General features: G+C 47.4%; 1 protein-coding gene across 2 annotated transcripts; it reads right to left on the reverse strand.

Moving 5' to 3' along the window:
- Positions 1–1,530: 1,530 nt before the first annotated feature.
- On the reverse strand, positions 1,531–26,997 carry LOC103230378 (eukaryotic translation initiation factor 3 subunit C). 2 transcript variants are annotated; one of them, XM_007989088.3, is made up of 21 exons: positions 26,847–26,997; positions 26,627–26,757; positions 24,656–24,721; positions 24,367–24,556; positions 24,023–24,148; positions 23,780–23,834; positions 23,227–23,336; positions 22,714–22,841; positions 14,524–14,683; positions 14,296–14,399; positions 13,388–13,529; positions 13,068–13,193; positions 12,839–12,932; positions 11,028–11,218; positions 10,578–10,802; positions 4,563–4,926; positions 2,392–2,551; positions 2,232–2,297; positions 2,060–2,147; positions 1,796–1,958; positions 1,531–1,698 (listed from the first exon to the last, which is right to left on the reverse strand). In XM_007989088.3, exons 2-21 carry the CDS (start codon positions 26,725–26,727, stop codon positions 1,616–1,618), a joined length of 2,742 nt encoding a protein of 913 aa, XP_007987279.1. In that variant the 5' UTR covers positions 26,728–26,757; positions 26,847–26,997; the 3' UTR covers positions 1,531–1,615. The 2 variants fall into 2 exon arrangements, with proteins under 2 accessions (XP_007987279.1, XP_007987270.1); XM_007989079.3 differs by having other exon boundaries at positions 26,896–26,965.
- Between the last annotated feature and the right edge of the window lie 524 nt (positions 26,998–27,521).

Consider the following 27,521-nt stretch of genomic DNA (forward strand, 5'->3'; position numbering starts at 1 on the left):
TACTGCCTCGGCCTCCCACAGTGCTAGGATTACAGGTGTGAGCCACCACGCCCAGCCCCAGCTGTGAATTTGTCTATAAAAGCCCAGAGCATTGAAAGTTTCAAGAGACGGCCCGGGTGAGTCTCCAGTGCATCTCTGGCACACGTTCCACATGTGCGTTACACTAATCACGCCACTCTCTCACTTCTCCAACCCTTTGAGCTTGCACTTTTTTCCTCTGCCTACATCAGTGCTTCTCAAATGTGGTAAAAGATCATTTTAAAAAAATTTCCAATCTAGACCGGGCATGGTGGTGCATACCTGTAGTCCCAGCTACTTAGAGGGCTGAGGTGGGAGGATTGCTTGAGCCCAGGAGTTCAAGGCCAGTCTGGGCAACACAGCAAGATCCTCTCTCTTAAAAAAAAAAAAAAAATCCAATCTGTTGTGGACCCATACTTACATAAAACACAGTAAGGCCGGGCACGGTGGCTCACGCCTGTAATGTCAGCATTTTAAGAGGTGGAAGTGGGCAGATCACGAGGTCAGGAGATCGAGATCATCCTGGCTAACACAGTAAAACCCCATCTCTACTAAAAAAAAAAAAAATACAAAAATTTAGCCAAGTGTGGTGGTGGGCGCCTGTAGTTCCAGCTACTCGGAAGGCTGAGGCAGGAGAATGGCATAAACCCGGGAGGTGGAGCTTGCAGGTTAGCCGAGATTGTGCCACTGCACTCCAGCCTGGGCGACAGAGCGAGACTCCATCTCAAAAAAAAAAAAACCAACAACAAACAAAAAACACAATAAACACCACTTAAATGATCGGAAAACAACCACATGCTCAGATATCACAGCAAACGCCCAGTTTCTCAATGCACCCTCTTACTGATGGCACCTGTCTTGTTATGAACAGGTAACAGTGCATCTACACTTGTCTATACCAGCTCTCCCTTCTCCCTGCCTGGTGAACCCTCAGAGTCCAACCATCACTACTATCTCCACTACGCCTTTCCTGATGTTCCCCCCACCAACTCCCCGGTCACATCCTCAATACATCCGTGACTTTTTTTTTTTGAGACAGTGTCTTGCTCTGTTGCCCAGGTTGGAGCGCAGTGGCATGATCTTGGCTCACTGCAAAACCTCCACCTCCCAGGTTCAAGCGATTCTCCTGCCTCAGCCTCCCAAGTGGCTGGGACTACAGGCGTGTGCCTCCACGCCCGGCTAATTTTTGTATTTTTAGTAGAGAGGGGATTTCACTATGTTGGCCAGGCTGGTCTGGAACTCCTCACCTACGTGATCCACCAGCCGTGGCCTCCCAAAGTGCTGGGATTACAGGCGTGAGCCACTGCACCTGGCCTTTTAAAACACCCATTATAACTTATGTTATTACAATTTTCTGTTAAATGTCAAAAAGCAACAAGCTCTTCAAGGTCAGGAATGTGTTCAATTCACCTTTGCATCTGAGCCTTGTGTCTGTCATGTGGGTAGCTCAGAAATATAATCAGCAAATGAATGGACTCAACACACCTTTGTGGCAACAAGCAATCAACCATAACAACTTTAAATAGACTTTTAATGCCTGAGGTGTGGCTTAGAACTTCAAGGTTGGATAGTCTAGGCGTGAGAGAGAGTGGAGAACTCAGTAGGCCGTTTGAGATGGCTGCTGGCGGTAGCCACCGCGGCGCATGTAGCCCTCGTTTTTGCGGTAGCCGTCCTTCTGGTCTGCAGGAGAGAGATGGGAAAGATGGGGAGGGAGTGCCAGGGGAGAGGCTGTGAGGGTACCAGAAGCCGGGCGAGGAGAGGAGCCGGAAGCACTCACCTCGGAAGTAGCCCCCGTAGGTGCCTTGTTTGTGGTCAAACACTCGCTCGTTGTTCTCCACCAGGCTGCCCAGCTTCTCGGCCAGCTGCAGGGCCAGGTTCTGCTGGGCAGTGGGCTCGGTGCGGTGCATCACCACTGTCTGCGTTGGCTGGTCCAGGGAGGCCTGACAGGCGCGAGGCAGAGGAGGGGACACGATACAGATCAGGCCCCTCCGCTCCAATCCCTCCATGGCTCCACCTGCCAGCTTCCCACCCCGGCCCCTACCATCAGCTCCTCATTAATGATCATTTTGCTGATGATGGAGTGCACAGTGGGCAGATCCAGCTCAAACATGTCTGACAGTGTCTCCATGCTGGGGAGAAAGGAGAGGACAGGGGCAGTCAGGACCCTTGCTCACAAGGCTGGGGCCCTTCTGTGTCCCCAAGGCCCAGCCTACCTGATGGAGTCGTAGACACTGCTGTAGGTGAAGAGGTAGGTCCTCAGTGATTCTTCCTGGATCTTCCTGTGGGAAGAGGGGAGAGAAGGGACAACGGGGCCTCAGGCAAGGGGACCAACCAGTCTCTTCTTCCCCAACCCATCACGGCCTGTCTGCTCACCTAACCAGCATGGTGCGGACTTTGTCAGCCTCGGGGAAAAGGTCCCACACTTTCCCATTCATCTTCTCATTGATGATAAAACTGTGACAGGTCTTCCAGTCACCCATCTTCATGGCCTTGGAGGCAGCGACCACATGTTCCCGCATGGACTCAGGGGGACCTGAAAGAGTGGGAATGAGGCAGAGCCTAGAGAACTTGGGACCAGGACTCCTGCCCCATTAGCACTCTTTAAGGGGGAACAGAGGCTGGAGGAGCAAACCATACTAGAGACTCTCCCCGCCTCTCCACCAAAGAGCCATGCAGTTGCCCAAACCACTCCATCTGCACAAATGTACTTAGGTTTGAACTCAATCAGTCCATAGACACACTTCAGGGGACTGCTGAACACCTCGAAAATGTTGACAAATTGTGCGTGTGTCCTCACGTACATCTTCCTGGGCTACAGAGCGAGACCCCGTCTCAAACAACACAAAACAAAATGAAACAAAACAAAACAAAACAAAACAAAACAAAACCACCTCTGCCAGCTCAACTGGAATGGAATTTACCAACCCTTCCTCACTCACATCACCTTCATGAATGGTGCCATGCCCATGCATCAATTACACCGTTGCCAGCTTATTATTCTTCCAAGCAGCTTACTTTTTTTCCTTAAAAAACTTAGCCCTGGTCAAAATTATCTCTAAAATCACAGGTTTTATGTATTAATTATGAACTCAGGCCCCCAAATACAATCCTAAGACAAGCCAGGACGGTAAGACATGGTACACCGTAGTAACTGGAATTCAGGGTAGACAAAGTGCAAAAGTTCTAAGGCTAGAAATGGGTGGCAGACAGAGAAACATGAACACGCAGACTCCGGAGCAAGCACAGCAAGCTCAAAGCGAATAGGGATCAGGTGCAAATGGAACCACAGGAGCAGGGCTAAGTGTAAGGAAAGGCACACAGCCCACCTGGATGAACCTCCATTTTAACCATATCAACACTTGCAAAAGGCAAGGTTGGTCTGGGCGCAGTGGCTCATGCCTGTAATCCCAGCACTTTGGGAAGCTGAGGTGGGTGGGTCACCTGAGCTCAGGAATTCAAGACCAGCCTGGCCAACAAGAGGAAACCCCATCTCTACCAAAAATACAAAAAATTAGCCAGACGTGGTGGTGGGCGCCTGTAGTCTCAACTATTTGAGAGGCTGAGGCAGCAGAATCACTTGAACCTGGGAGGCAGAGGTTGCAGTGAGCTGAGATTGCGCCACTGCACTCCAGCCTGGGCGACAGTGAGACTCTGTCTCAAAAAAAAAAAAAAGGCACGTTTAGAGGCTCAAAGAATATTTCTCTACAAGCCAAACAACAGTGCAGAGCTGATGCAAACTGATTTTTGGAACTACTGTAGGGAGAAGTTAAGAGGCAGGGACTGTGGAGAAGCAGATAGCCCTTTCCCATCACTGCTACTTCAGCTCCAGCCAAGGCTAGCTCTGCAGGAAGGCAGGGCCAGGAGTGACAGACTGCCAATAATCTAAGACATGAAAATTCTGATTCTCATGGGAAATTTCCGCACAAAGTAAGTCTCACTACATAAGCCAAACAAAAATGTGCCTAAGGGAACCTACCCTTTAGCCCAAACATATACATGACCAGGAGAGGACAAATCTGTAGGGAGATGCGGCTGTGGACACTGGGCTGGGCTCACTCGTCAAGCCCTCCTGTGGGCCAACGTCACAGGAAGGGCACAGCTCAATTCCTTTCCAGTGAGTCACCACTCACTGCAACCCTGCAAGATCTATCTTTCAAAAGGGGCCAAAGGAATCAATGTTAGCTTCTTGAACAATAAGGCTCTATGACAATTGGTTTGGCTGGAATGTAATATACATGAAGGGAAGAAAAGGGAAAGGTCAGAGGTACACATGAGCTGTGTTAAACTCGGGCGAGTCACTTAACTTCTCTGTGCCTCAGTTTCTCCAATGGGAAACAGGGTATTACTAGTACCTACAGCATAGGGTTATTACTAATGCAGATTAAATAATTATTTGTAAAACACTTAGGACAGTACCAGGCAGAGGAGGTGTCATTAAATCAGACAGAGTTGAGTGGTGGGAGAGTTACTCCCTTCACTTCTCTTAATCCTCATGTGTAATCAGGAGTGAGGCAGCCTGCTGAACCCTGGAGCTCCACACTCACCCAGCAGGGGCTGTCGCTCGCCCACGCGCAGCTGATGGTGGAACTGCTTGCTGATCATACGTCGGCGGGCATCACTCTCATGGGCAGCCATGTAGGGAATCTCCAGGAGCATGGCAGACACCAGGTAGACACACTCCAGCAGCTCCAGGTTGATGTGCAGGTGGAAGGGGACCTGCCGGCGCCGCTCCACCTTCTCCTGCTCCTGGTTGCGCTCCTGCAGACTGCGCAGCAGCAGGCCCTGGCCCAGAAGCTCCTTGGCTCGGCCACTTGACTGGATGTCCAGCAGGGCATTGTGTGCGTCCTTGGTCAGGCCTTGGCGGAAGGCACAGATGCCCAGCTGCACCATGGTGCGGTTGTAAAGGATCTGGGGGCAAAGGGTAATAATGCACTCAGAGGTGACAGCTGCAAGACAAGTCTTCATTTATTTCATAACTAAGCCGGGCACGGTGGCTCACGCCTGTAATCCCAGCACTTTGGGAGGCTAAGGCGGGAGGATCACTTGAGCACAGGGGTTTAAGATGGGCCTGAGTAACATGGAGACACTCCATGGCTAAAGATAAAAAACCAAAACAAAACTAAACAAATCTACTTTAAGTGCCTACTGTGTGCTGAGCAATAGGCTAGGAGGGAGAAGAAAATAGACAAGTCCCCACCCTGCATGGAGATTATGTCTAGGGGTAGGTTGTGGGGGGCACGAGAGCTCCACGACGAGGCGGTGACTCACGCTGAGAAGAAAAATAAAGCAGAGAATGGAGCCAGGAAGGGAGTCTGTGCGGTGAGGCTCAAACGTTCACATAACTACAGAAGGCCTCATTGGGAAAGCATGTTTGAATAAAGACCTAAAGAGAGAGCAAGTCATGCAGGCATCTGGGGAAAGAATATCCTACAAAAAGGAAAAGTAAACGCAGTGATCCTGTGGAAGAACCGGGCCAGGTATATTCAAGAAACAAGGGGGCTGGGCGCGGAGGCTGTAATCCCAGCACTTTGGGAGGCCGAGGTAGGCGGATCATGAGGTCAAGAGATCGAGACCATCCTAGCTAACACGGTGAAACCCCATCTTTACTAAAAATACAAAAAATTAGCCGGGCATGGTGGCAGGTGCCTGTAGTCCCAGCTGCTTGGGAGGCTGAGGCAGAAGAATGGCGTGAACCCGGGAGGCGGAGCTTGCAGTGAGTTGAGATTGCGCCACTGCACTCCAACTTGGGAGACAAAGCGAGACTCCGCCTCAAAATAAAAAAAAAGAAAAAAAGAAACAAGGGGCGTGACACAGCTAGGGCTGGGAAAAGACACCACCACCACCACAAGCTGGGGGATGGGCAAGCACCAGTCTTTTTTTTTTGAGACAGAGTCTCGCTGTGTCTCCCAGGCTGGAGTGCAGTGGCGCCATCTCGGCTCACTGCAAGCTCCGCCTCCCAGGTTCATGCCATTCTCCCGCCTCAGCCTCCGAGTAGCTGGGACTACAGGCGCCCGCCACCACACCTGGCTAGTTGTTTGTATTTTTAGTAGAGACGGGGTTTCACCATGTTAGCCAGGATGGTCTCGATCTCCTGACCTCGTGATCCACCCGCCTCGGCCTCCCAAAGTGCTGGGATTACAGGCTTGAGCCACCGCTCCTGGCCAGCACCAGTCATTTTATGAGTGTTTTTTTTTTTTTTTTTTTTTTTGAGATGGAGTCTGGCTCAGTCGCTCAGGCTGGAGTGCAGTGGCGCGATCTCGGCTCACTGCAATCTCCAACTCCCGGGTTCACGTCATTCTCCTGCCTCAGCCTCCGGAGTAGCTGCGACTACAAGCGCCCGCCACCACGCCCGGCTAATTTTTTGTGTTTTTAGTAGAGAAGGTGTTTCACCATGTTAGCCAGGATGGTCTCGATCTCCTGACCTCGTGATCCACCCTCCTCGGCCTCCCAAAGTGCTGGGATTACAGGCGTGAGCCACCGCACCCAGCCCATTTTATGAGTTTTAAGACAGGAAACCATGGGAAGGTTTTGAGCAAACAGGTGATATGATCTGACATAACTGAACAGGTTAATCTGTATTATGAACAGAACAAAGGGACTGAAGAGACACAAAGGCAGAATCAGAGAGAAATCAGATGATGGTGGCTTAGAGCAGAGGGTACAAGCAGAAGTGACAGGAAGTGTCCTGATAACGGACTGTGAACAGGAACGGCTGGGGAATCAGATGCAGTATATGAGAGAAAAGTTCGAAACAAGAATAACCCCAAGGTTTCTGGTCTAAGCAACTGGGAAGAGGGACTTGGCACTAATTAAGACAGGAGAGACGGTAAGTAGTACAAATCTTGGGGGAAAAGGCTAAGTGTATTCATAACAACAACAAAAATGTGGAGATCAATGCCAGTCATAAGCTTACATGCAAAAAGCCTTAAATATGTTAGCAAACAGAATCCAGCAATATATAATACAAAAGAGACAATATACATGACCAAACTGGATATACCTCAGGAATAAAATGTTAGTATAAAAACGTAATGAACTCGGCTGGGCGTGGTGGCTCATGCCTGTAATCCCAGCACTTTGGGAGGTGAAGGAAGGTGGATCATGGGGTCAGGAGTTCGAGAGCAGCCTGCCCAACATGGTGAAACCCCGTCTCTACTAAAAATACAAAAGTTAGCTGGGTGGTGGTGTGCACACCTGTAATCCCAGCTACTCGAGAGGCTGAGGCAGGAGAATTGCTTGAGCCAGGGAGGCGGAGGTTGCAGTGAGCCGAGATTGTGCCACTGCACTCCAGCCTGGGCGACAGAGTGACACCCTTTTTCAAAAAACAAAAAACACACAATAATGAACTCATAGTTATTCATTATATGAATAGAATGAAGAAGTAACCGGGTATTTCTTTCTTCTTGGAGACAGTCTTGCTCTGTTGCCCAGGCTGGAGTGCAGTGGCGTGATCATGGCTCCTGCAACCTTGACGTCCTGAGCTCAAGCAATCCTCCTACCTCAGCCTCCTGAGTAGGTGGGACTACAGGCGTGCACCACTATGCCTGGCTGATTTCTGTATTTTTTTTTGTAGAGACAGGGTTTTGCTATGTTGCACAGCAATTAAGATAATATGGGACTTGCTTAAGGACAGACAAAAAGAAAAATGAATGGGACAGAAGGGAATGACCTGAAAAACACCTACTCTTATAGGTGATGTGGTTTTTCACATTATTTTCCACAAAGACACCAAAGCAATACAATAGGGGAAAGGAAGTCTTTTCTACAAATGATGCTAGAACAACTAGGTATCCATATGGAGGAAAAAGAAACCCTGATCCCAACCACACCAGATGCAAAAATCAAACCAAGACCAACTATAAGACTCAATGTAAAAGCTAAAACCCATAGGGACTTATGAAAAAAAAAAAAAAAAAAAAAAGAAATTCAAAAAATCCTCATGAATTTCAAGTAGGCAAAGGTTTTCTAGACAGGATCCAGAAAATAATTACTATAAAAGAAAAAACTGGGCCGGGTGCGGTGGCTCATGTCTGTAATCCCAGCACTTTGGGAGGGTGAGGCGGGCGGATCATGAGGTCAAGAGATTGAGACCATCCTGGCCAACATGGTGAAACCCCGTCTCTACTAAAAAATTTAAAAAATTAGCTGGACATGGTGGTACGTGCCTGTAGTCCCAGCTACTCGGGAGGCTGAGGTAGAAGAATCACCTGAACCCGGGAAGCAGAGGTTGCAGTGAGTCAAGATCACGCCACTGCACGCCAGCCTGGTGACAGAGCAAGACTCTGTCTCAAAAAAACAAAACAAAACAAAAAACGGATACATTAGATTTCATCCAAAGGTATGGTTAAGAAAACGAATAAGCAAACCAGACTGGAAGAAATATTTTCAAAACATATCTGAGGTCAGGGGTTCCAGACCATCCTGGCCAACATGGTGAAACCTTGCCTCTATTAAATATACAAAAATTAGCTGGGTGTGGGGGCACACGCCTGCAATCGCAGCTACTTGGGAGGCTGAGGCAGGAGAATTGCTTGAACCTAGGAGGTGGACATTGCAGTGAGCCCAGATTGCGCCACTGCACTCCAGCTGGGCAACACAGTGAGACTGTCTCAAAAAAAAAAAAAAAATCTGACTCAAGACTAGTTATCCAAGATAGATAAAGCACTCCTATAACTCAATAAAGTAAACAATCCAATTGTTTTAAATGGGCAAGAATTGACCAGATATTTCACAAAAGATAAATGGCCAATAAACATAAAAAAGTAAAAAAGTAGCCAATATCAATAGTCACCAGGCAAACGCAAACTAACACTACAATGAGATACCATTAGACAACCAACTAAAATTTAAAAGACCTTTGAGTAGACGGGTGCAGTGGCTCACGCCTGTAATCCCAGCCCTTTGGGAGGCTGAGGTGGGTGGGTCACCTGAGGTTCAAGACCAGCCTGGCCAACATGGTATAATCTTGTCTCTATTAAATATACAAAAATTAGCCTGGTGTGGTGGCACATGCCTGTAATCTCAGCACACGGAATGGTGAGGCAGGAGAATGGCTTGAATCTGGAAGACAGAGGGTGGAGTGAGCCAAGATTGCACCACTGCACTCCAGCCTGGGCAACAGAGCGAGCCTCTGTCTCAAAACAAACACACACACACACACACACACACACACACACACACACACACACAAACTAAAATATCTTTGAGATCAGCCTGGGCAACATAGTGAGACTCTGTCTCTACAAAACATAAAAAATTAGCAGGTATGGTGGCACATGCCTGTAGCCTCAGTACTATGGAGGCTGAGGTGGGAGGATCACTTGAACCTGGGAATCTGAGGCTACTGTAGGCCATGATCATGCCACTACGCTCAGCCTAGGTGACAGTGCGAGACCCTGCCTCAAAAAACAAAAACAAGTTTAAAAGACCTAATACCACTGCCGGCACGATGGTTCACTCCTGTAATCTCAGCACGTTGGGAGGCTGAGGCAGGCAGATCACTTGAGGTCAGGAATTTGAGACCAGCCTGGCCAATGTGGTGAAACCCCAACTCTACTAAATTACAAAAATTAGCCAGACGTGGTGGCGGGCGCCTGTAATCCCAGCTACTCAGAAGGCTGAGGCAGGAGAATCTCTTGATCCTGGGAGATGGTGGTTGCAGTGAGCTGAGAGTGCCCCACTGCACTCCAGCCTTGGCGACAGAGCTAGACTCCCTCTCAAAAAAAACAAAACAAAACAAAACAAACAAACAAACAAACAAAAAAAACGACCAACACCACCAAAAATTGACAAGGAACTCTCAAACACTAGCAGGAGAGTAAAATGCTATAACCACTTTTGAGTTTCTTACAGCCAGGCTTTCCCATCTGTCCCCAGTCATTCCAGTCAACCCATCCCTCTTCTGCACCCATCAGAAAAGTCTAGTCAGTGTGCCCCAGAAAGGCCATCCCCCACTCCCAGGACCCAGAACCTTCCCGTCCCACAGCTTTGAAAAAAAATCCCAACTGCCAACCTGCAGCAGCTTCCTACATCAGAGCCAAAAACTGGAAATAAACTGGGTGTCCACCAAGAGGAAAACAGATACAGTGATATGTTCATACCGTGCAATAAAAACACAAACAGAAGGGCTGTTTAAAAACCAGCATTACCCCCAGACAGGTTCACCAGGTGCTCTACACATAAACATTTCCTAGTTGCCTTGAATACACTTTTACAGGATCTACACTTCCACACACAGCTTTTTTTTTTTGTTTTTGTTTTTGCTTTTTTTTGACATAGAGTCTTGCTCTATTACCCAGGCTGGAGGGCAGTGGCAGTCTGGGCTCACTGGAACCTCTGCCTCTTGGGCTCCAGCGCTACCAAGCCCGGCTAATTTTTTTTTTGTAGACAAGAAATTATGTGTTTACATGCAGGAGGACTGTAGGATGCTGGCATGTGGGAAAGACCAAGTGTCTACTTAAATTTGCACCAGTCACACAGGTGGCCGTTCTGGTTAAGCCAGTTTGCCAAGAGGCCAGGGGCCTGGCATCTCCTTCACCTCCAAGGCCTCCCCATCCTACCTGCACTGGCGGATCTGCGTGCTGAATGTTGTCCTGCAGGTGGCTCATAAGCATGAGGTCGCGGGCCTGGTACCAGCGTGAGTGCAGAGCGTGGTGGTAGATGTGGCAGAGGATGGCGCATGTGCGGATCCGATCTGTGCGGTCTTTGGCGTAGATGTACTTGCACAGTCTCTCCATCAACACAGCCGAGTCCTCGCCCTCATTTTCTGCCTGGTCTTGCTCAGACTGGGGAGGAAGGGAGGTTATTTGCAAAGGAGATCCAGCTTTAAAAGGCACAGGTTCTAGCAACCAAAGATGAGACTCTATCCAGTCTCTTTCTAATATGTCAGTTTCCCTCCCTGCTCCACCTGGGGAAGTCTAGAGAGTAACAGATTTGCCGTCAAGTCCTCATAGAAGCGGAGGGCAGGTGGACACACCCGTTCCCCTCTGCCATGACTGCCATGCGCTCACCTTTGAGGAGCCCTCGGGCGGGGTCAGCTGCCGCTGATGGGCCTTGTAATCAAACTTGTAGTAGGTGTGCAGGATGCGCAGTAGGTAGATGCGGCAGACCTCCTCGGTAGTGCCCTTCTCCTCCAGGTAGCGCTGCACGCGCTCGATGATGGCACACACCTGGGCTTCATCCTTCAAATGCTCCACATACTCTGGCAGGGAGAGCACCCATCCTTGTCTCAATTGGGCATCCAGGCTTTCCCATCTGTCCCCAGTCATTCCAGTCAACCCATCCATCTTCTGCACCCATCAGAAAAGTCTAGTCAATGTGCCCCGGAAAGGCCATCCCCCACTCCCAGGACCCAGAACCTTACCGTCCCACAGCTTCGGAAAAAAATCCCAACTACCAACCTCTGCCAGTAAGGGTCTACAAGGCCTGGCCCTTGCCTGGTCTCCCACGATTCTCCCTCTCCCTTCCTGTGCTGGAGTCACACTGGCCTTTTTACTCCTGGAACATCAGGCTCGCTCTCTGCTCCTCCTGTCAGGCACTGTCTTCAGCTGATTCTTCCCCTAACTCCTCCTCGTTGGATCTCACCTCTGGTGGCCTCTACTTAAGGGTGTTTTCTCCAGCTGCTAGCTACAGCAGCCACCCCTCCAGTCACTTTTTACCACAGGGCCCTATTTTAACTCCAAACTCATATTTTACATCATCTAGAATTATTATTAATATTTTTTGAGATGGAGTTTTACTCTTTCGCCCAGGCTGGAGTGCAGTGGTGCAATCTCCGCTTATTGCAACCTCTGCCCCGCCGGGTTCAAGGGATTCTCCTGCCTCAGCCTCCCACATAGCTGGGATTTACAGGCACCTGCCACCACTCCTGGCTAATTTTTGTATTTTGAGTTGAGCCAGGGTTTCACCATGTTGGTCAGGCTGGTCTCAAACTCCTGACCTCAGCTGATCCAACTGCTTCAGCCTCCCAAAGTGCTAAGAAGATTACAGGTGTGAGCCACTGCACCCGGCCCAGAATTATCTTGTTTAATATCTTTCTCTCTCTCTGTCTCTCTATTTTTTTGATACGGAGTGTTGCTCTGTCACCCAGGCTGGAGTGCAGTGGCGTGATCTCATCTCACTGCAAGTTCCGCCTCCCAGGTTCACACCATTCTCCTGCCTCAGCCTCCCAAGTAGCTGGGACTACAGGCGCCTGCCACCACGCCCGGCTATTTTTTTTCTTTTTTCTTTTTTCTGTATTTTTAGTACAGATGGAGTTTCACCATGTTAGCCAGGATGGTCTCGACCTCCTGATCTCGTGATCTGGCTGCTTCAGCCTCCCAAAGAGCTGGGTTTACAGACATGAGCCACTGTGCCCGGCCATATCTTACTATTATTATTTGTCAAACTGCCTTTCTCCATCCAGCACAAAAGGTAAGCTTTTGGCTGCCTTGTTAATCACCACACCCTTGACTTGATGGGCACATTCACACTTTTACTGAGTAAACTATGCTGCACTTTCACACCCCAATGCCTCTCATCCAAGCTAAACAAGAGAAGTGAATAGATGCCTTACCCCAAAGGTTCTCAAAGTATAGCCCTGAGACCAGCAACCTGGGAGCAGGCTACAGGTGCACGTTCTCAGGCCCCACCCACACCTACGGAATCAGAAACGATGGGACTGGGAGCCAGCATCTCATCAGGCCCTTCCATGCGAATGCTGGGGTAAGGAAAGGCTGGCTCTTCAAGCACTCTGACTTTGTAAAATCCTTACAAAGCTCTAAATCTAGTATTATTCCCTGAAGTTTTCCTCTTGGCAAAGCTCACGCTTGCTCAGGCTCACCTTGGGAGTGAGGGTCAGTATTTTGCATTATTTTGGTAAATTCTTCATCCATTCGTTCTACCAGAGTTAGGATGCAGCCACGGACACGCAGTGGCTGAAAAGGAAGGCGAAGGAGGAGTTAACAAATTAGCCCAGATCTCAGTCTCAAACCTCAACCCTAGGGTCCCACTGAGCCTTCCCAAAGCATAAAACACACACCTCTAGTTATCCTGCCAACTCCTCCCTTTACCTGGTCAGCGTTGTGCAGGTTCTCACTCTCTTCCAGAATATTCTCTCCAACAAAAATGTTGGGATTTGCAAACAGGATGTCCATAAGCTCATTGATGCAGTCCAGGCACTTCCCCCACATCTCTGGCTGCCAAGATTTCAGACCACAGCAGAGTCAGAGGAGTGAAGGTAGAGTAAGCGAATGCCTCCCACTTCAGCAGGAATCGTGGGGCCTTCCACCACCAAGACTGCCTCCATAGCCCCTGAGTCTTAAGACACTAGGTACCCTCTTCCCCCGACCCACTAGCTATGCCCTGAGATGCTCCTCTTCACTGCTCTCACCTTCATGTAGGTTGCCAGGTTGGGGTTGTAGTCATAGAGAGAGGCAATGATATTGAACTTGATCTTGACAATGACGCCCTCTCCCAGGTTGTTTTCTGCTGCGATCTGAACCAGCAGTTGCAGCAGCTCAATCTGGGCAGCACTAGAGGGCCAGAGAGCTGGGTGAGGCTTTAGAGACAAATCACAAAGTCTCTCCCAGGATGCCCTCTTCAGATAACACCCCGTCCTCACCACCCGTATCCCTGCTTCTCCTTTATAAATTCCAAACAGAAGCAGCAATAATCCCAACCATCCTGGAATGCTGTGAAATGCTTCACACCGACCACCATTCTCTGTTACCTAATAACTAAAGAGGGTAAACATTCTTTCAGTTTTTTAATCTTAAAAAAAAAAAAAAAAGGGCCGGGAGTGGTGGTTCACGCCTGTAATCCCAGCACTTTGGGAGGCCAAGGCAGGCAGATCACTTGAAGTCAGGGGTTCGAGACCAGCCTGGTCAACATGGTGAAACCCCGTCTCTACTAGAAGTACAAAAATTAGCCAGGGATGGTGGCAGGTGCCTGTAATCCCAGCTACTCAGTAGGCTGAGGCAGGAGAATCGCCTGAACCCAGAAGGCAAAGACTGCAGTGAGCCGAGATTGTGCCACTGTACTCCAGCCTGGGCAACAAAACAAGACTCCAAAAAAAAGAAAAAAAAAGGAGAACATTATCTCATTGTATAGATGGGAAAACAGACCCAAAAGGTTAAGTGATTGGTTTTAGGTCACAAGAAGGGTAAACAGCAGGACTGAGGTGTCCCAAGCACACCATTCCTCTACTATAGCCACACACAGACCCTCCCAACAACCCCTTCCCCCAACCTCCACCCTCTGCCACCCTGCAATCCCACCACCCAGGCCCACGAATCTTACCGATCAGTTCCCTTCTTTCCTCGTGCCTGTAGGATCTCATTCAACTTCTTGATAACGACAGCGTGGGTGATCTCAGTTCCCTTGGCAAACATTTTTGGCTTCTCCTGTATCAGTACATATCCCGTCATGTGCATGCCAGCGGGAACCTGTTTTTGCCTTTTCTCCACAAGGGTACCTTTATGCCCTCCCAAACTGTTCCCCAATTCATTTTACCTCTGAAACCCTCACCTTAACCAAGGGCACTCCACCCCGGACCCTTTCCCACTCCCCGCCTTCATTGTCCTCCTCCTCCTCATCCAGGCGCTTGGATTTCCTGTCGTGCTTCTTCTTAGCTTTGTCCTCCCGTTTCTTCTCGGCTGCCTTCTTGTCCTCATCTGTGGTGGGTGCCCTGCCGGCAGACGTGGGAAAAGATGACAGATCAGCCCTCCCCACCTCTAAGGCTTCTTCTCCCATCAACTTCCTCTTTTCCTCCAACAGCTCCTGGGTCCAAGTTATGCTCTATAAGAATGACCTAGAGGGCACAGTTAACCATAACCTAGCCATCTCTAGTAAGACAGAGTACTAACCAGGCCATTGCAGACATATTAATAGAAACAACCTGTCGGCTAGGCATGGTAGATCACTTGACGTCAGGAATCCAAGACCAGCCTGGGCAACATGGTGGAACCCCATTTCTACCAAAAGTACAAAAATTAGCCGGGCATGGTGGCGCACGCCTGTAGTCCCAGCTACTCAGGAGACTGAGGCACGAGAATCGCTTGAACCCGGGAAGCAGAGAAGGCTGCAGTGAGCCATGATCACGCCACTGCACTTCAGCCTGGGCAACAGAGTGAGACTCAAGTCTCCAGGGAAAAAAAAAAAAAAAAAAGAGAAAAGAAAAGAAATAAACTGTCATTTTGCTCCAAAGCTAACACCTACAGTTTTCCAAAGAATCCACAAACAACTTATTTTCTTTGATACCAGTTGCTTTCTCCAGACTGACTAATCATTCACCAAAAATGAATCAGTTTCCCCAAACATATAAAACATTTCTCTTTTTTACTATTCCTAAACTGTTTCATCCCTTTCTCTCCTCTCTTCTTATGACAACTGATTAATCTAAATTCTGAATTTTAAAAGAACGTTCACTACAAAAAAGGTCCCCACAAAACAGAAAAAGATCACCAGCTACCTTGAAATGGTCTTAGGCTACTGGATGTTGCCTGAAACCATCTCCAGACTTTCACATGTATTCATGTAACAAAATACAAACCAAATGGCAAAGACAAAATTACTTCAAACTTTGCACAGATACTGAAGAATAATCTTTCCAGAAACACTCAACATTTTTGAAACCTCATATGTAATTATCATAATTTACCATTTGAATATTTAAAAATAAATTTCATTTTCACTGCTTAATAGGTTTGAATACGCTTTTGGAATAGTCTATAAGTTTACCAGTTAAATTAAAGTCTTTCCTTGCCAGAAGACCAATGCCATAACTCTCAACAAAAGCGTATGGACTGGCCAGGCACGGTGGCTCAAGCCTGTAATCCCAGCACTTTGGGAGGCCAAGGTGGGTGTGTTGCTTGAGCCCAGGAGTTCAGGACCAGCCTGGGCAACAAGGTAAAAAGTCTGTCTCTATTAAAAAACAACAACAACAAAAGCTTATGGATCTTTCCCCTGCACCACACTCTAATGATGATGACTCACTCTATAGGTAAAATTCTTTGCAAATATGCAAAGTATGTTCATTAAACTAAAACCTCTTGGTCTAAACCATCTCTATAGCTCTGAGATCAGAAGAGCTAAAGCTATTTTTTAAAATTAATGCTTCAAAAGAACTTAATCTTCCTTGGCCTAAAGTATTACTCCTAGCACTAAAGATAGTATGATACACACCTCAAAACAGAAATGTACTATCGTACAAAATTCTAACTGAAAGACCTGAGACTTGGCTTGACCTCTCCTATGACAGACTGTACTCTGGTATATTCATATCTTGTTGGAAATTATCAGATAACAAATGTTTATATCCTCAGCTATAATCAACAGATGCAAGTGATATTTCTAAATGAGTATTTCCTCCAGTTAATACATAGTTAAGAGACTAAAAAGTCATTATCGAGAGATACCAACGGAAGTCAGGCCTAACTACACTGCAAGGGACGACACCATTTTCCCATGCCTTCCCAATCACAACTACTGATGGAAAGCCCTAGATGTATACCCTGGCTTAGGATCCTAACTCAGACATTCGGTCTCACTAGAGATCCTGGGGTTCACTTAAAAAACAAAAACAAAAAAACGCCTCCAGAATCAGGTAACTCTCAGAAGTAGAAAGCAGCTCTGTAAGAGTTCACAAGTTGCTGGGCACGGTGGCTCACACCTGTAATCCCAGCACTTTGGGAGGCTGAGGCAGGTGATCACGAGGTCAGGAGATCAAGACCATCCTGGTTAAGACGGCGAAACCCCATCTCTACTAAAAATACAAAAAATTAGCCAGGCGTGGTGGTGGGCGCCTGTAGTCCCAGCTACGTAGGGAGGCTGAGGCAGGAGAATTGCTTGAACCAGGCAAGCAGAGGTTGCAGTGAGCCAAGACTGCGCCACTGCACTCCAGCCTGGGCGACACAGCAAGACTCCATCTCAAAAAAAGAGTTCACATGTCAATCATGACATCAGGTATAGATGAACTTCCCCCTAAAACCTTCAGGTCACCATAAGACAACAGATGGCCTTATCCTACATCAAAGAGGCTGAAGCTCATGAGAATAAACCTACTCCTTTACAAGCTTGTTTTGAACAAAAGATGAAGGATGAGAAATGCTGATGACGGAAAGGGTATATTTAGACTAGCTGAATCTGGAGTTGCTGAAAACCCTTACTGGCAGAGGGCCTATCATGTTTTCTAGAACATCCACCAACCATGGGTGGCATACTCAAGGAGAGCTAATATCAGAGTTTACACAGAAAAACGGACAAGCAGAATCCACTGTTCTGTGGTTTTGCTCTCTCTCCTTATTCCTCTTTCTCCTATATAAATCCTTCTTTTGCTCAGTCGGAAATCAATCTGAAAATTTGTCTCCCTTGTTACACAAGAGAAATAGTGTCTGTGAATTATTCTTCTACACTACAAAGCCACAAACTCTGAATGTCAAAAAGCTTCTGGCACTTGAAATTCTAAACATTGTTTTTTCAAGGGTTTTCCTCAGAACATTGATTCAACTAATTTTAGATTTTTTTGATCAGGTATACAAGTTAGTTTACAGGTTAATAAAAAAAATTTGGCCAGGCGCGGTGGCTCACGCCTATAATCCCAGCACTTTGGGAGGCTGAGGCGGGCGGATCACGAGGCCAGGAGATTGAGATCATCCTGGCTAACACCGTGAAACCCCATCTCTACGAAAAATACAAAAAAAATTAGCTGGGCATGGTGGCGGGCGCCTGTAGTCCCAGCTACTCGGGAGGCTGAGGCAGAAGAATGGCGTGAACCCAGGAGGCAGAGCTTGCAGTGAGCCAAGATCGCGCCACTGCACTCCAGCCTGGGCAACAGAGCAAGACTCTGTCTCAAAAAAAAAAAAAAAAAAAAAAAAATTCAAGGATAACCTCTAAAAGCATAGCATGTAACTCCCAAACCAGCAGAGACAAATAAAATGAATAATAAGAAAATATATACAATCTAGAAACGGGGAGGGTGGGGGGAAGAGGATGAGAAAATACATGTAGGCTAGGCGCAGTGGCTCATGCCTGTATCCCAGTACTCTGGGAGGCTGAGGCAAGCGAATCATCTGAGGTCAGGAGTTCGAGACCAGCCTGGTCAACATGGTAAAACCTCGTCTCTACTAAAAATACAAAAATTAGCTGGGCTTGGTGGTGCTCATGTGTAGTCCCAGCTACTCAGGAGGCTGAGGCATGAGAATCACTTGAACCCAGGAGGCAGAGGTTGCAGTGAGCCAGGATTGCACCACTGCATTCCAGCCTGGGCAACACAGTGAGACGACTCCTCAAAAACAAAAACAAAAAACAAAAAACAAATAAAAGAAAAATAAAACACAGGTTGAATATCCCTTATCTGAAATCCTTAGAAGTGTTTCAAATTCCAAATATTTGCATACATATAAAATGAGGTATCTTGGGAAGGGCTCCAAGTCTAAATATGAAATGTGTGTGTTTCATCTACATCTTATACATACAGCCTGATGGTAACTTTACACAGTATTTTAACTAATTTTATGCATGAAACAAAGTTTTGATTGCAACCTGTCACATGAGGTCAGATGTGGAATCTTCCACTTATGGCACTCTAAAAGTTTCAGACTTTGGAATTAGAGATGCCCAATCTTTAGAAGACAGAATGAATTTCAAAATAATTATAATGAAAGAAACTACCCCCTCCAAATTATATACTGTTGATTCCATTTACATAAAATTCTAGGAAATGCTAACTTACCTAGTGATAAAAAGCAAATTAGTGGTTGCCCAGGGAGAGGGTGAGGAAACTGAGGCAGGGGAGAAGTATTACAAAGTCGAAGGGTGGAAATGTTTAGGTGTGAAATTTTTAGGATATTATGTTTTGATTGTGGTGAGTTCTATGGGTGTAAACGCAAGTCACAACTTATTAAATTTAACTTTAAGGCTGGGCGCAGTGGCTCACGCCTGTAATACCAGCACTTTGGAAGGCCAAGGCGGGCGGATCATGAGGTCAGGAGATCGAGATCATCATGGCTAACACGGTGAAACTACATCTCTACTAAAAGTACAAAAAATTAGCCAGGTGTGGTAGCGGGCGCCTGTAGTCCCAGCTACTCAGGAGGCTGAGGAAGGAGAGTGGTGTGAACCCGGGAGGCGGAGGCTGCAGTGAGCTGATATTGCATCACTGCACTCCAGCCTGGGCGATAGTGCAAGACTCCGTCTCCAAAAAAAAAAAAAAAAACAAAAAAATTTAACTTTAAACAAGTGCAGTTATTGTATGCCATTTACACCTCAATAAAGCTATTACAAAATCAAAAATAAAGACGATAAACAGAAAGTATAAGATATCATAAAATGGTCAGAATAAATACATTGATAACCACAATAGGCTGGGCACAGTGGCTCACGCCTGTAATCCCAGCATTTTAGGAGGCCCAGGCAGAAGGATCACTTGAGCCCAGAAGTTCGAGACCATTCTGGGCAACAGGGCAAGACCCTATCTTGATAAAAAGTAATTATGTAGACACATATATAAATAATGATTTTATATATATATATAAATAACTATAATAAATGTAAATGAACTAAATTGCCAGAGAGGCAGAGATCAAGTTCTGGTGGTCGTTGCACAATGTGAATGTACTAAATGCCACTGATTTGTACACTTGAAAATGGTTAAAATGGCAAATGTTACGTATCACAATAAAAGAAAAAAAAGAAGCAGAGATTTTATGAGATTAAAAAAAAAAAAACAAAAAAACCAAAGACCTAGCTGTGCTTAGAGACACTCTTTTTTTTTTTTTCCTCCAGAAATGGAGTTTTTTTTTTTTTTTTTTTTTTTGAGATGGAGTCTTGCTCTGTATTCCGGGCTGGACTGCAGTGGCCGGATCTCAGCTCACTGCAAGCTCCGCCTCCCGGGTTTACGCCATTCTCCTGCCTCAGCCTCTGGAGTAGCTGGGACTACAGGCGCCCGCCACCTCGCCCGGCTAGTTTTTTGTATTTTTAGTAGAGACGGGGTTTCACTGTGTTAGCCAGGAGGGTCTTGATCTCCTGACCTCGTGATCCGCCCGTCTCGGCCTCCCAAAGTGCTGGGATTACAGGCTTGAGCCACCGCGCCCGGCCTGAAATGGAGTCTTGCTCTGTTGCCCAGAGCTGGAGTGCAGTGGCATGATCTCGGCACACTGCAACCTCTGCCTCCCAGGTTCAAGCAATTCTCCTGCCTCAGCCTCATGAGTAGCTGGGACTGTAGGCACGGGCCTCCACGCTGGCTAATTTTTTTGTATTTTTAGTAGAGATGGGGTTTCACCATGTTGGCCAGGCTGGTCTCGAACTCCCAACCTTGTGATTTGCCTGCCTCCGCTTCCCAAAGTGCTGGGATTACAGGCGTGAGCCACCATGCCCAGCCAAGAGATACTCTTAATCAGAGCATGGCAGAATTAAAAATAAAAAGACAGGAAACCTCCTTTTCATAAATGTCCTTTATCAGGTAGAGGGAAGCTCCCTTCTATTCCTAGCTTCCGTGTTTTATCAAGAAGAAATACTAGGATTTTTTTCAAATGCCCTTTTTGCATCTGCTGAGATGACTCTATGGCTTCTGTCTGTTATTCTATTGATATAGTGTATTAGTTGATTTTCATATTAAAACATCCTTCTATTATTGGGATAAATCCTACTTGGTTATTAAATTTTTTTAAAAAAACTTTTTTGGGAGATGAACCCACCCATCCTCCATCCCCCTACAGGCAAGGAGGGGGTGCTCCCATATAATCCTTATTGTATGTCGCTGGGTTTGGTTTTCTACTATGTTGTTGAGGACTTTTGAGTCTATATTTATAAAAGTATAGCTTTACAGTCTTATAGTTTCCTTTTCTTTTGTTTTTTGTGACAGAGTCTCACTCTGTCACCCAGGCTGGAGTGCAGTGGTGCGATCTTGGCTCACTGCAACCTCCACCTCCTGGTTCAAGCGATTCTCCTACCTCAGCTTCCCGAGTAGCTAGGACTACAGGCGCCCGCCACCATGTCTGGCTAATTTTTTGTATTTTTAGTAGAGATTGGGTTTCACCATGTTAGCTAGGATGGTGTCAATCTCCTGACCTCGTGATCCGCCCGCCTCGGCCTCCCAAAGTCCTGGGATCACAGGTGTGAGCTACCGCGCCCGACCTTGATATCTTAAGTTTAATTTTAGGTCCCACTTGCTCCCTCAGACAGGAGCATTTGTGCAACACACATGTGCAGTGCACATCACACACCAGAGTTCACACAATGGGAGACTTCAATACACAATTATTCAAAGACAAAAACGCAAAGTACAGTAGATATAAAAGATCTGAACCAACAGTAACACTGATAGTTCTGTAAGATGTCAACAGGTTAAAAAAATGAGTTTCATGATCAAGCAACTTTTTGAGACGGTTAATAAAACAAGGTTAGGCATATTTATTCTCATGGAACTTTTCAGAGGTGGTTGTAAACCCTCCAAGAACGGGCTGATAGACAATGTGGCCCAGACCTTGACCAGTGTTCCCTGAAGCACTTGATAAAAAAAAGCTTCTCAACAAAATGCCCACCAAGTAAGTTGTTCAGCCTGTCGAGGCTCCTAGAGGGTTGGAAACTCACTACCTCCCTAAAGCAGCATGACCACAATATTTAAATGCAGGAAAGCAACCTTAAGAGCAATAATCTTCCCATTAAAAGGGTACTATTTGTCTGGGTGCAGTGGCTCACGCCTATAACCCCAGCACTTTGGGAGGCCGAGGCAGGAGGATCACTTGAGCCTAGGAGTTCGAGATCAGCGTGGGGAACATGGTAAAACCTCGTCTCTACTAAAAACACAAAGGATTAGCCAGGTGTCCTGGAGTGTACCTGTAGTCCCAGCTACCCAGGAGCCTGAGGTGGCAAGATCACTTGAGCCCAAGAGGTTGTGGCTGCAGTGAGCCAAGATTGCATCTCTGCACTCCAGCCTGGGAAGAGCGAGACCCTGCATCAAAAGAGCACTACTTATCTGTAGTTTGCCCAAACTGGCTAAGAAAAAATAAATAAAAACGCTGTTTTTAGTGAGCTTGAGATTTCACTCCCATGGGACACAAAGGAGGAGGTATCACTTTTATTTCAAAAGAAGAAACTGAGACTTAAGGTCAAGTAACTTACACAATGTTGTACAGCTGCTAAAGGCTGGGAGACAGAATCCACACTGGGATCCTCCCCCATTCTGACTATCCCAGTAAAGGTCATGAACACCTGCAACAGTCTGTATGCTGTATGTGTACTAAGAAGTTATCAGGAAGGGTAACAACAGTAGCAATGCACACTGAGGGCTCACCACACACCAGTCCTAGATGAACTACTGTCTTACATTACACCTCCCTGTATTCTTGCAGCTATTCTGGAAAGGAGGGTTCCCTGCCTTATTTTACAGATGAGAAAACTGAAGATAAGACAAGTTAAGTAGTTTGTCCAATGTCCCACAGCTATCGGGTGCCAAAGTGAGATGTGCACCCAATCTACACATAGCAAGTAAGGCTGTGGGTAAATATTTGGACTCTGGAGTCTTCAATTCTCATCTTTAGGACGCATTAGCTTTGTGACTTTAGCCAATTAAATACTTGACTCTCTAATCCTACTGTAAAATGCTAACAGTTGGCTTCTCCAACCTAAAAGGACTCATGGAAGAATCAATAACCTTTGAGACAGTTAAGGGCTTTTCACCAGTTCCAGTGTAACCCTAGGTCCCACTACTTTCCTTACTTTTTAAGAAATCTTGAGGCCAGCGCGGTTTGTTTCCCTTCCTCCTCCTCTGAGTCGGAATCAGAAGATGTGGAACCTGTGTCCCAGTCCTCATCATCTTCAGAATCTTCTGAGTCCTCATCTTCATCCTTAGAGGGAAAAAAAGACGATCAGCAAGAAGAAGATAGGGAGATTGACCGGTGTCTCTACCCTCTTTACTAACGCATATTCGAGATTTATTTTCATGAGTAGAACAAGAGCGGCTACTCATGGAATCAAGATATCAAGGTCTGGAACTGACCATCAACTCCCAGAGTGATGCTGCAATTTGGCTGCAGGGACACACACAGCTTCCCCTAGCAGGGCTGGGCCCAGATCCCTGTTTGCCCACTGCTCTAATATAAGAGGAAGTCTGTTCTCAACTCCACTAAAATTCACCCCTTCCAACCTTAGGGGTTTGAGTCTTATCTTTTTCCCCCAAGGACTCAGGAACGACCTCCAGCAGGAAATCACCCATCTAACCCTGGCTCTTACATCCATCTTTTTGAGGAATTTGCGACTCTCCCCAGAAGGAGCTTCTGATTTCTTCTTCAAGAAAGTTGCAGCACTGACTCCGTCCTCATCCTCATCCTCATCTGAAGAGCCTAGTTGGAATGGAGGGAGAAAAAAAGGTCCTGAATGTTGGCCAGGTGCGGTGGCTCACGCCTGTAATCCCAGCACTTTGGGAGGCTGAGGAGGGCGGATAATTTGGTCAGGAGATCGAGACCATCCTGGCTAACATGGTGAAACCCCATCTCTACTAAAAAGTACAAAAAATTAGCCAGGCATGGTGGCAGGCACCTGTAGTCCCAGCTACTCAGGAGGCTGAGGCAGGAGAATGGCATGAACCCGGGGGACAGAGCTTGCAGTGAGTCGAGATCACTCCACTGCACTCCAACCTGGACGACAGGGCAAGATTCCGTCTCAAAAAAAAAAAAAAAAAAGATCTTGAATGTTGAAAAGCCAGACTGCAGGGCAGACAAGAAACCAGGCCAAGGGCAGCGCTAACTCTGGACTTTCTATTTCCAACAAAGGTTCTTTTGCTCACCTTCTGAATCTTCCTCGTTTTTCTCAGCATCTTCATCCGCAGACTGCTCGGGGTTCTGGACAGAAGGAAGTGAGAGAACAATCATGGATGCGCTCCAGCCATCAGTCCACCCCACCCCTTCACCCCAGACAGTTCTGTCATGCTTCCCGCTCTAGTCACACCTCCCACTAACAATTCCATCTTTGGGCCTCAGTCTTGGGGTCACCATTCCCAGTTCAGTAAGTGTGCCTCTAGCCTCCCCACCTGCTTGTAGCTTGTGATATGGGACTCAAAATCACGGTTGTATTTTCGGATCTTCTGGCGCAAGGTGCTCAGAGCCTTGGCATTGTTCTTGTTCATCTTCTTCTTCCCTTCCTTATCTTCCCAAAGCTAAAGGAAGAAGAGGAAAGAAAGAGAGAACAGTGATCTGAAACTAAGTAACATTTCCTAAACTCCAGGCTTCTCCACTTTTGAGTCTTGCTATCAGTACACCACTGGTACTGCTTATTAACTACATCTGTTAGCTTATTTTTAAAAGATCCTATACATCCCACCACTAAAAGTACAAAACCATGAATAAGCGGTGGTAATAAATATAGGCATCACACCTCATTAAGATAGTCCTCTAGGTCAGCCAGGATGCGGATATAGAACCGGGGGACACCTTCTTTGTCCACAATGCTCTTGGCCTTCCCATATGCTTTTCCCAGGAGCTCAAACTCTTCCAGGCACTTGGTGACATCACGAATCTTCATAGCATTACGGATGGTCCGGATAAGGTTGGTCAGCTCCTCAAACCTAGGATGGGAGCCCAATATCACATTGAACCTGACCACTGAGGGAAAACTCACCACTGCTCCCAGAGACTCCCATCACCCAGCCTCCCCATGGCCTCACCTCTTGTCCTTGGCACTGCGGACAACTCTCTTGGTATCTTCTTCATCCTCGCTCAGCAACAATGGCCTGTTTGGAAGGAACACACACCATTAACCTCCTTTCTCACTCTTTCCAAAAGACCCCTATTTCCCTTCTCAGGACAGGTAGAACTGAGTAATCCAGGTCATCCACACCAACCCATAACCTTTTTGACTCCTCCTCAGGGCCACTTCATATACAACTCAATCTTTTAAGTGTGCATTAAGTAAGGCCTTTTACTCAGTGTTGTAGCAAACACAAAGATGACAGCCACTATCCTCTCAAAAACCAACAAATGAAGGTGCTTATTTACTGTGTAACTAATGACACAGAGACATGAGTCACTACAGAAGAACTGAAAAAAAGAGGTAGTGAAAAATGATACTTGAGCTATAATGAACAGAAAAGGCTTCAGGGAGGTGGTACCTAAACTAGATCTTAGCAACATTTCCCAAAGTATGAGAGGCCAATAGCCAGGAGAAAGTCTCAATGGCATTAACACCTCCACTGCTAGTATTTTCCTACAATAGTAAGACCAGACCACAGGCTCACAGTCAGCAATAGTATCTCTATTCTTTTTGTTAAGAGACAAGGTCTCACTATGTTGCCTAGGTGGCCTCCAACTCCTGAGTTTAAGGGATCCACCCACCTCAGCCTCCAGAGTAGTTGGGACTACACACATGCACCATCTTGCCTGCCTCTTTTTCCTTTTTATTATTTTTTGGGTTATTTTGGGTTTTTTTTTTTTTTGAGGCAGAGCTTTGCTTTTATCGCCCAGGCTGGAGTGCAATGGCGCAATCTCGGCTCACTGTGACCTCCGCCTCCCAGGTTCAAGTGATTCTCCTGCCTCAGCCTCCTCAGTTGCTGGAGTTACAGGCACGTGCCACCACACCCGGCTAATTTTTGTATTTTTAGTAGAGATGGGTTTCACCTTATTGGCCAGGCTGGTTTCAAACTCCTGACCTCAAGTAATCCGCCCACCTCAGCCTACCAAAGTGCCGGGATTACAGGCTTGAGCCACCTGCCCAGCCTGGATTATTTGGTATTTTATGGCAAATGACATTGGTTTCCACCTGTGGAAGTGACATGAAATCATATGCATACTGGCCCATACATGTGCAATACATACTTTTAAAACAGTAGCACAAGCATATGGCAAATGTTTAAGAAACCCAGCGGGGCATAGTGGCTCATGCCTGTAATCCCAACACTTTAGAATGCCAGACAGGAGGTTCACTTGAGCCCAGGAGTTCAGAACCAGCCTAAGCAACACAGTGAGATCCCTTCTCTACAAAAAATTAAAAACAATTAGCCCGCCGCGATGGCGTGCACCTGTAGTTCCATCTACTTGAGAGGCTGAGGTGAGAGGATAGCTTGAGATCTGAAGGTCGAGGCTGTGAATTATGACCCCTCAAAAAAAAGGGGGGGGGGAAGAAAAACCATTCTATTGTTTCAAAGCGTAAAAAAAAAATGTACAGAATCGGGGGATGGGCATTTCCGTAGAGGTGAACAAGCATATAAAACGTTTAAGCACCTGCGTACACAGCAGGTGGCCAGACTTCAGAGTCACATCAGGGGGCTCCCAGACACCAATCAAGCATTTTGCGTTTCCTTCTGTGAGCAGTGAGAAGTCACTAAGGACTTCTCGGCGGTAAGATGAGAGGAGAAAGATAAGAGACTGTAGACTTAAGGCCAGTTAGGAAGCTGATGCAACAGATCTCGCCAGTGGGAAACCCCTGTGATTCTATCCCTTGTGCCTGGTGGGTGGCCTCCCGCTATCACAGTCCTCTAAGGCTGTCTCTACAAACACCGCTCCGATCCCGCAAACTCTGGTCATTGTCCGAACCCGCTCTCCCCGCCCTCACCTCCATCCCCTCCCATGTACACTGCTTTCCACAGCCCGCCTAACCCAGCACTCCCAGAATGGTCACGGGCATCGCCCCTGCAACTCACTGTTTGCCATAGTTGCCTCCGACAGGTTTGGTGACGAGCTCCTCCCCGGACAGGGACGACTCGGACTCGCTGTCCGAACCGGTGGTGAAAAACCGCGACATGGCGACGGCGCGGAGGTGCTACGGCCGGACCTGCGGGGGAGCCAAGGCGTCACCGGCCACGCGAAGAGGCCCGGGCCACCACCTCCCGACGACCGACCCCTCACCGGCCCCACCCGGACCTCGACCCGGGTCTCCCACCACGAAGCACGAGGCCCAAAGAATACCAACCAGCTGAGCTCGCGAGTCACACCGCAGGTCCGTGACAGCGGAAACGCCGAGAGGGAAGGCGGGTCCTCGCGTCACTTCCGGGAAGCGCCGACGAACTACACTGGGAGACTACAACTCCCAGTGGCCTTCCCAAGATACGGGGGCGGGGACAAGCCTGAGGGAACTGAGCGCTGAGACCTTGACTGCAGGCGTCGCGAATCCTGCCGCGCGTTGGTGTCGGGATTTAAAACACGAAGATCGGCAGGGCGCGGTGGCTCACGCGTGTGATTACAGCATTAATAGGCATTAATAGTATAGAAGTAGATAATCCTGCCGGGTGCGGTGGCTCACGCCTGTAATCCCAGCACTTTGGGAGGCAGAGGCGGGCGGATTACCCGAGGTCAGGAGTTCGAGACCAGCCTGACCAATGTGGAGAAACCCCCATCTCTACTAAAAATACAAAATTACCAGGCATGGTGGTGCATGCCTGTAATCCCAGCTACTCGGGAGGCTGAGGCACGAGAATCGCTTGAACCCGGGAGGCGGAGGTTGTGGTGAGTCGAGATCGCGCCATTGGACTGCCGCCTGGACAACAAGAGCAAAACTCCATCTCAAAAAAGAAGAAGAAAAGAAGAAGAAAAGAAGAA

The sequence above is a fragment of the Chlorocebus sabaeus genome, chromosome 5 (genome assembly GCF_047675955.1).
Source record: "Chlorocebus sabaeus isolate Y175 chromosome 5, mChlSab1.0.hap1, whole genome shotgun sequence".
Classification (NCBI taxonomy): domain Eukaryota; kingdom Metazoa; phylum Chordata; class Mammalia; order Primates; family Cercopithecidae; genus Chlorocebus; species Chlorocebus sabaeus.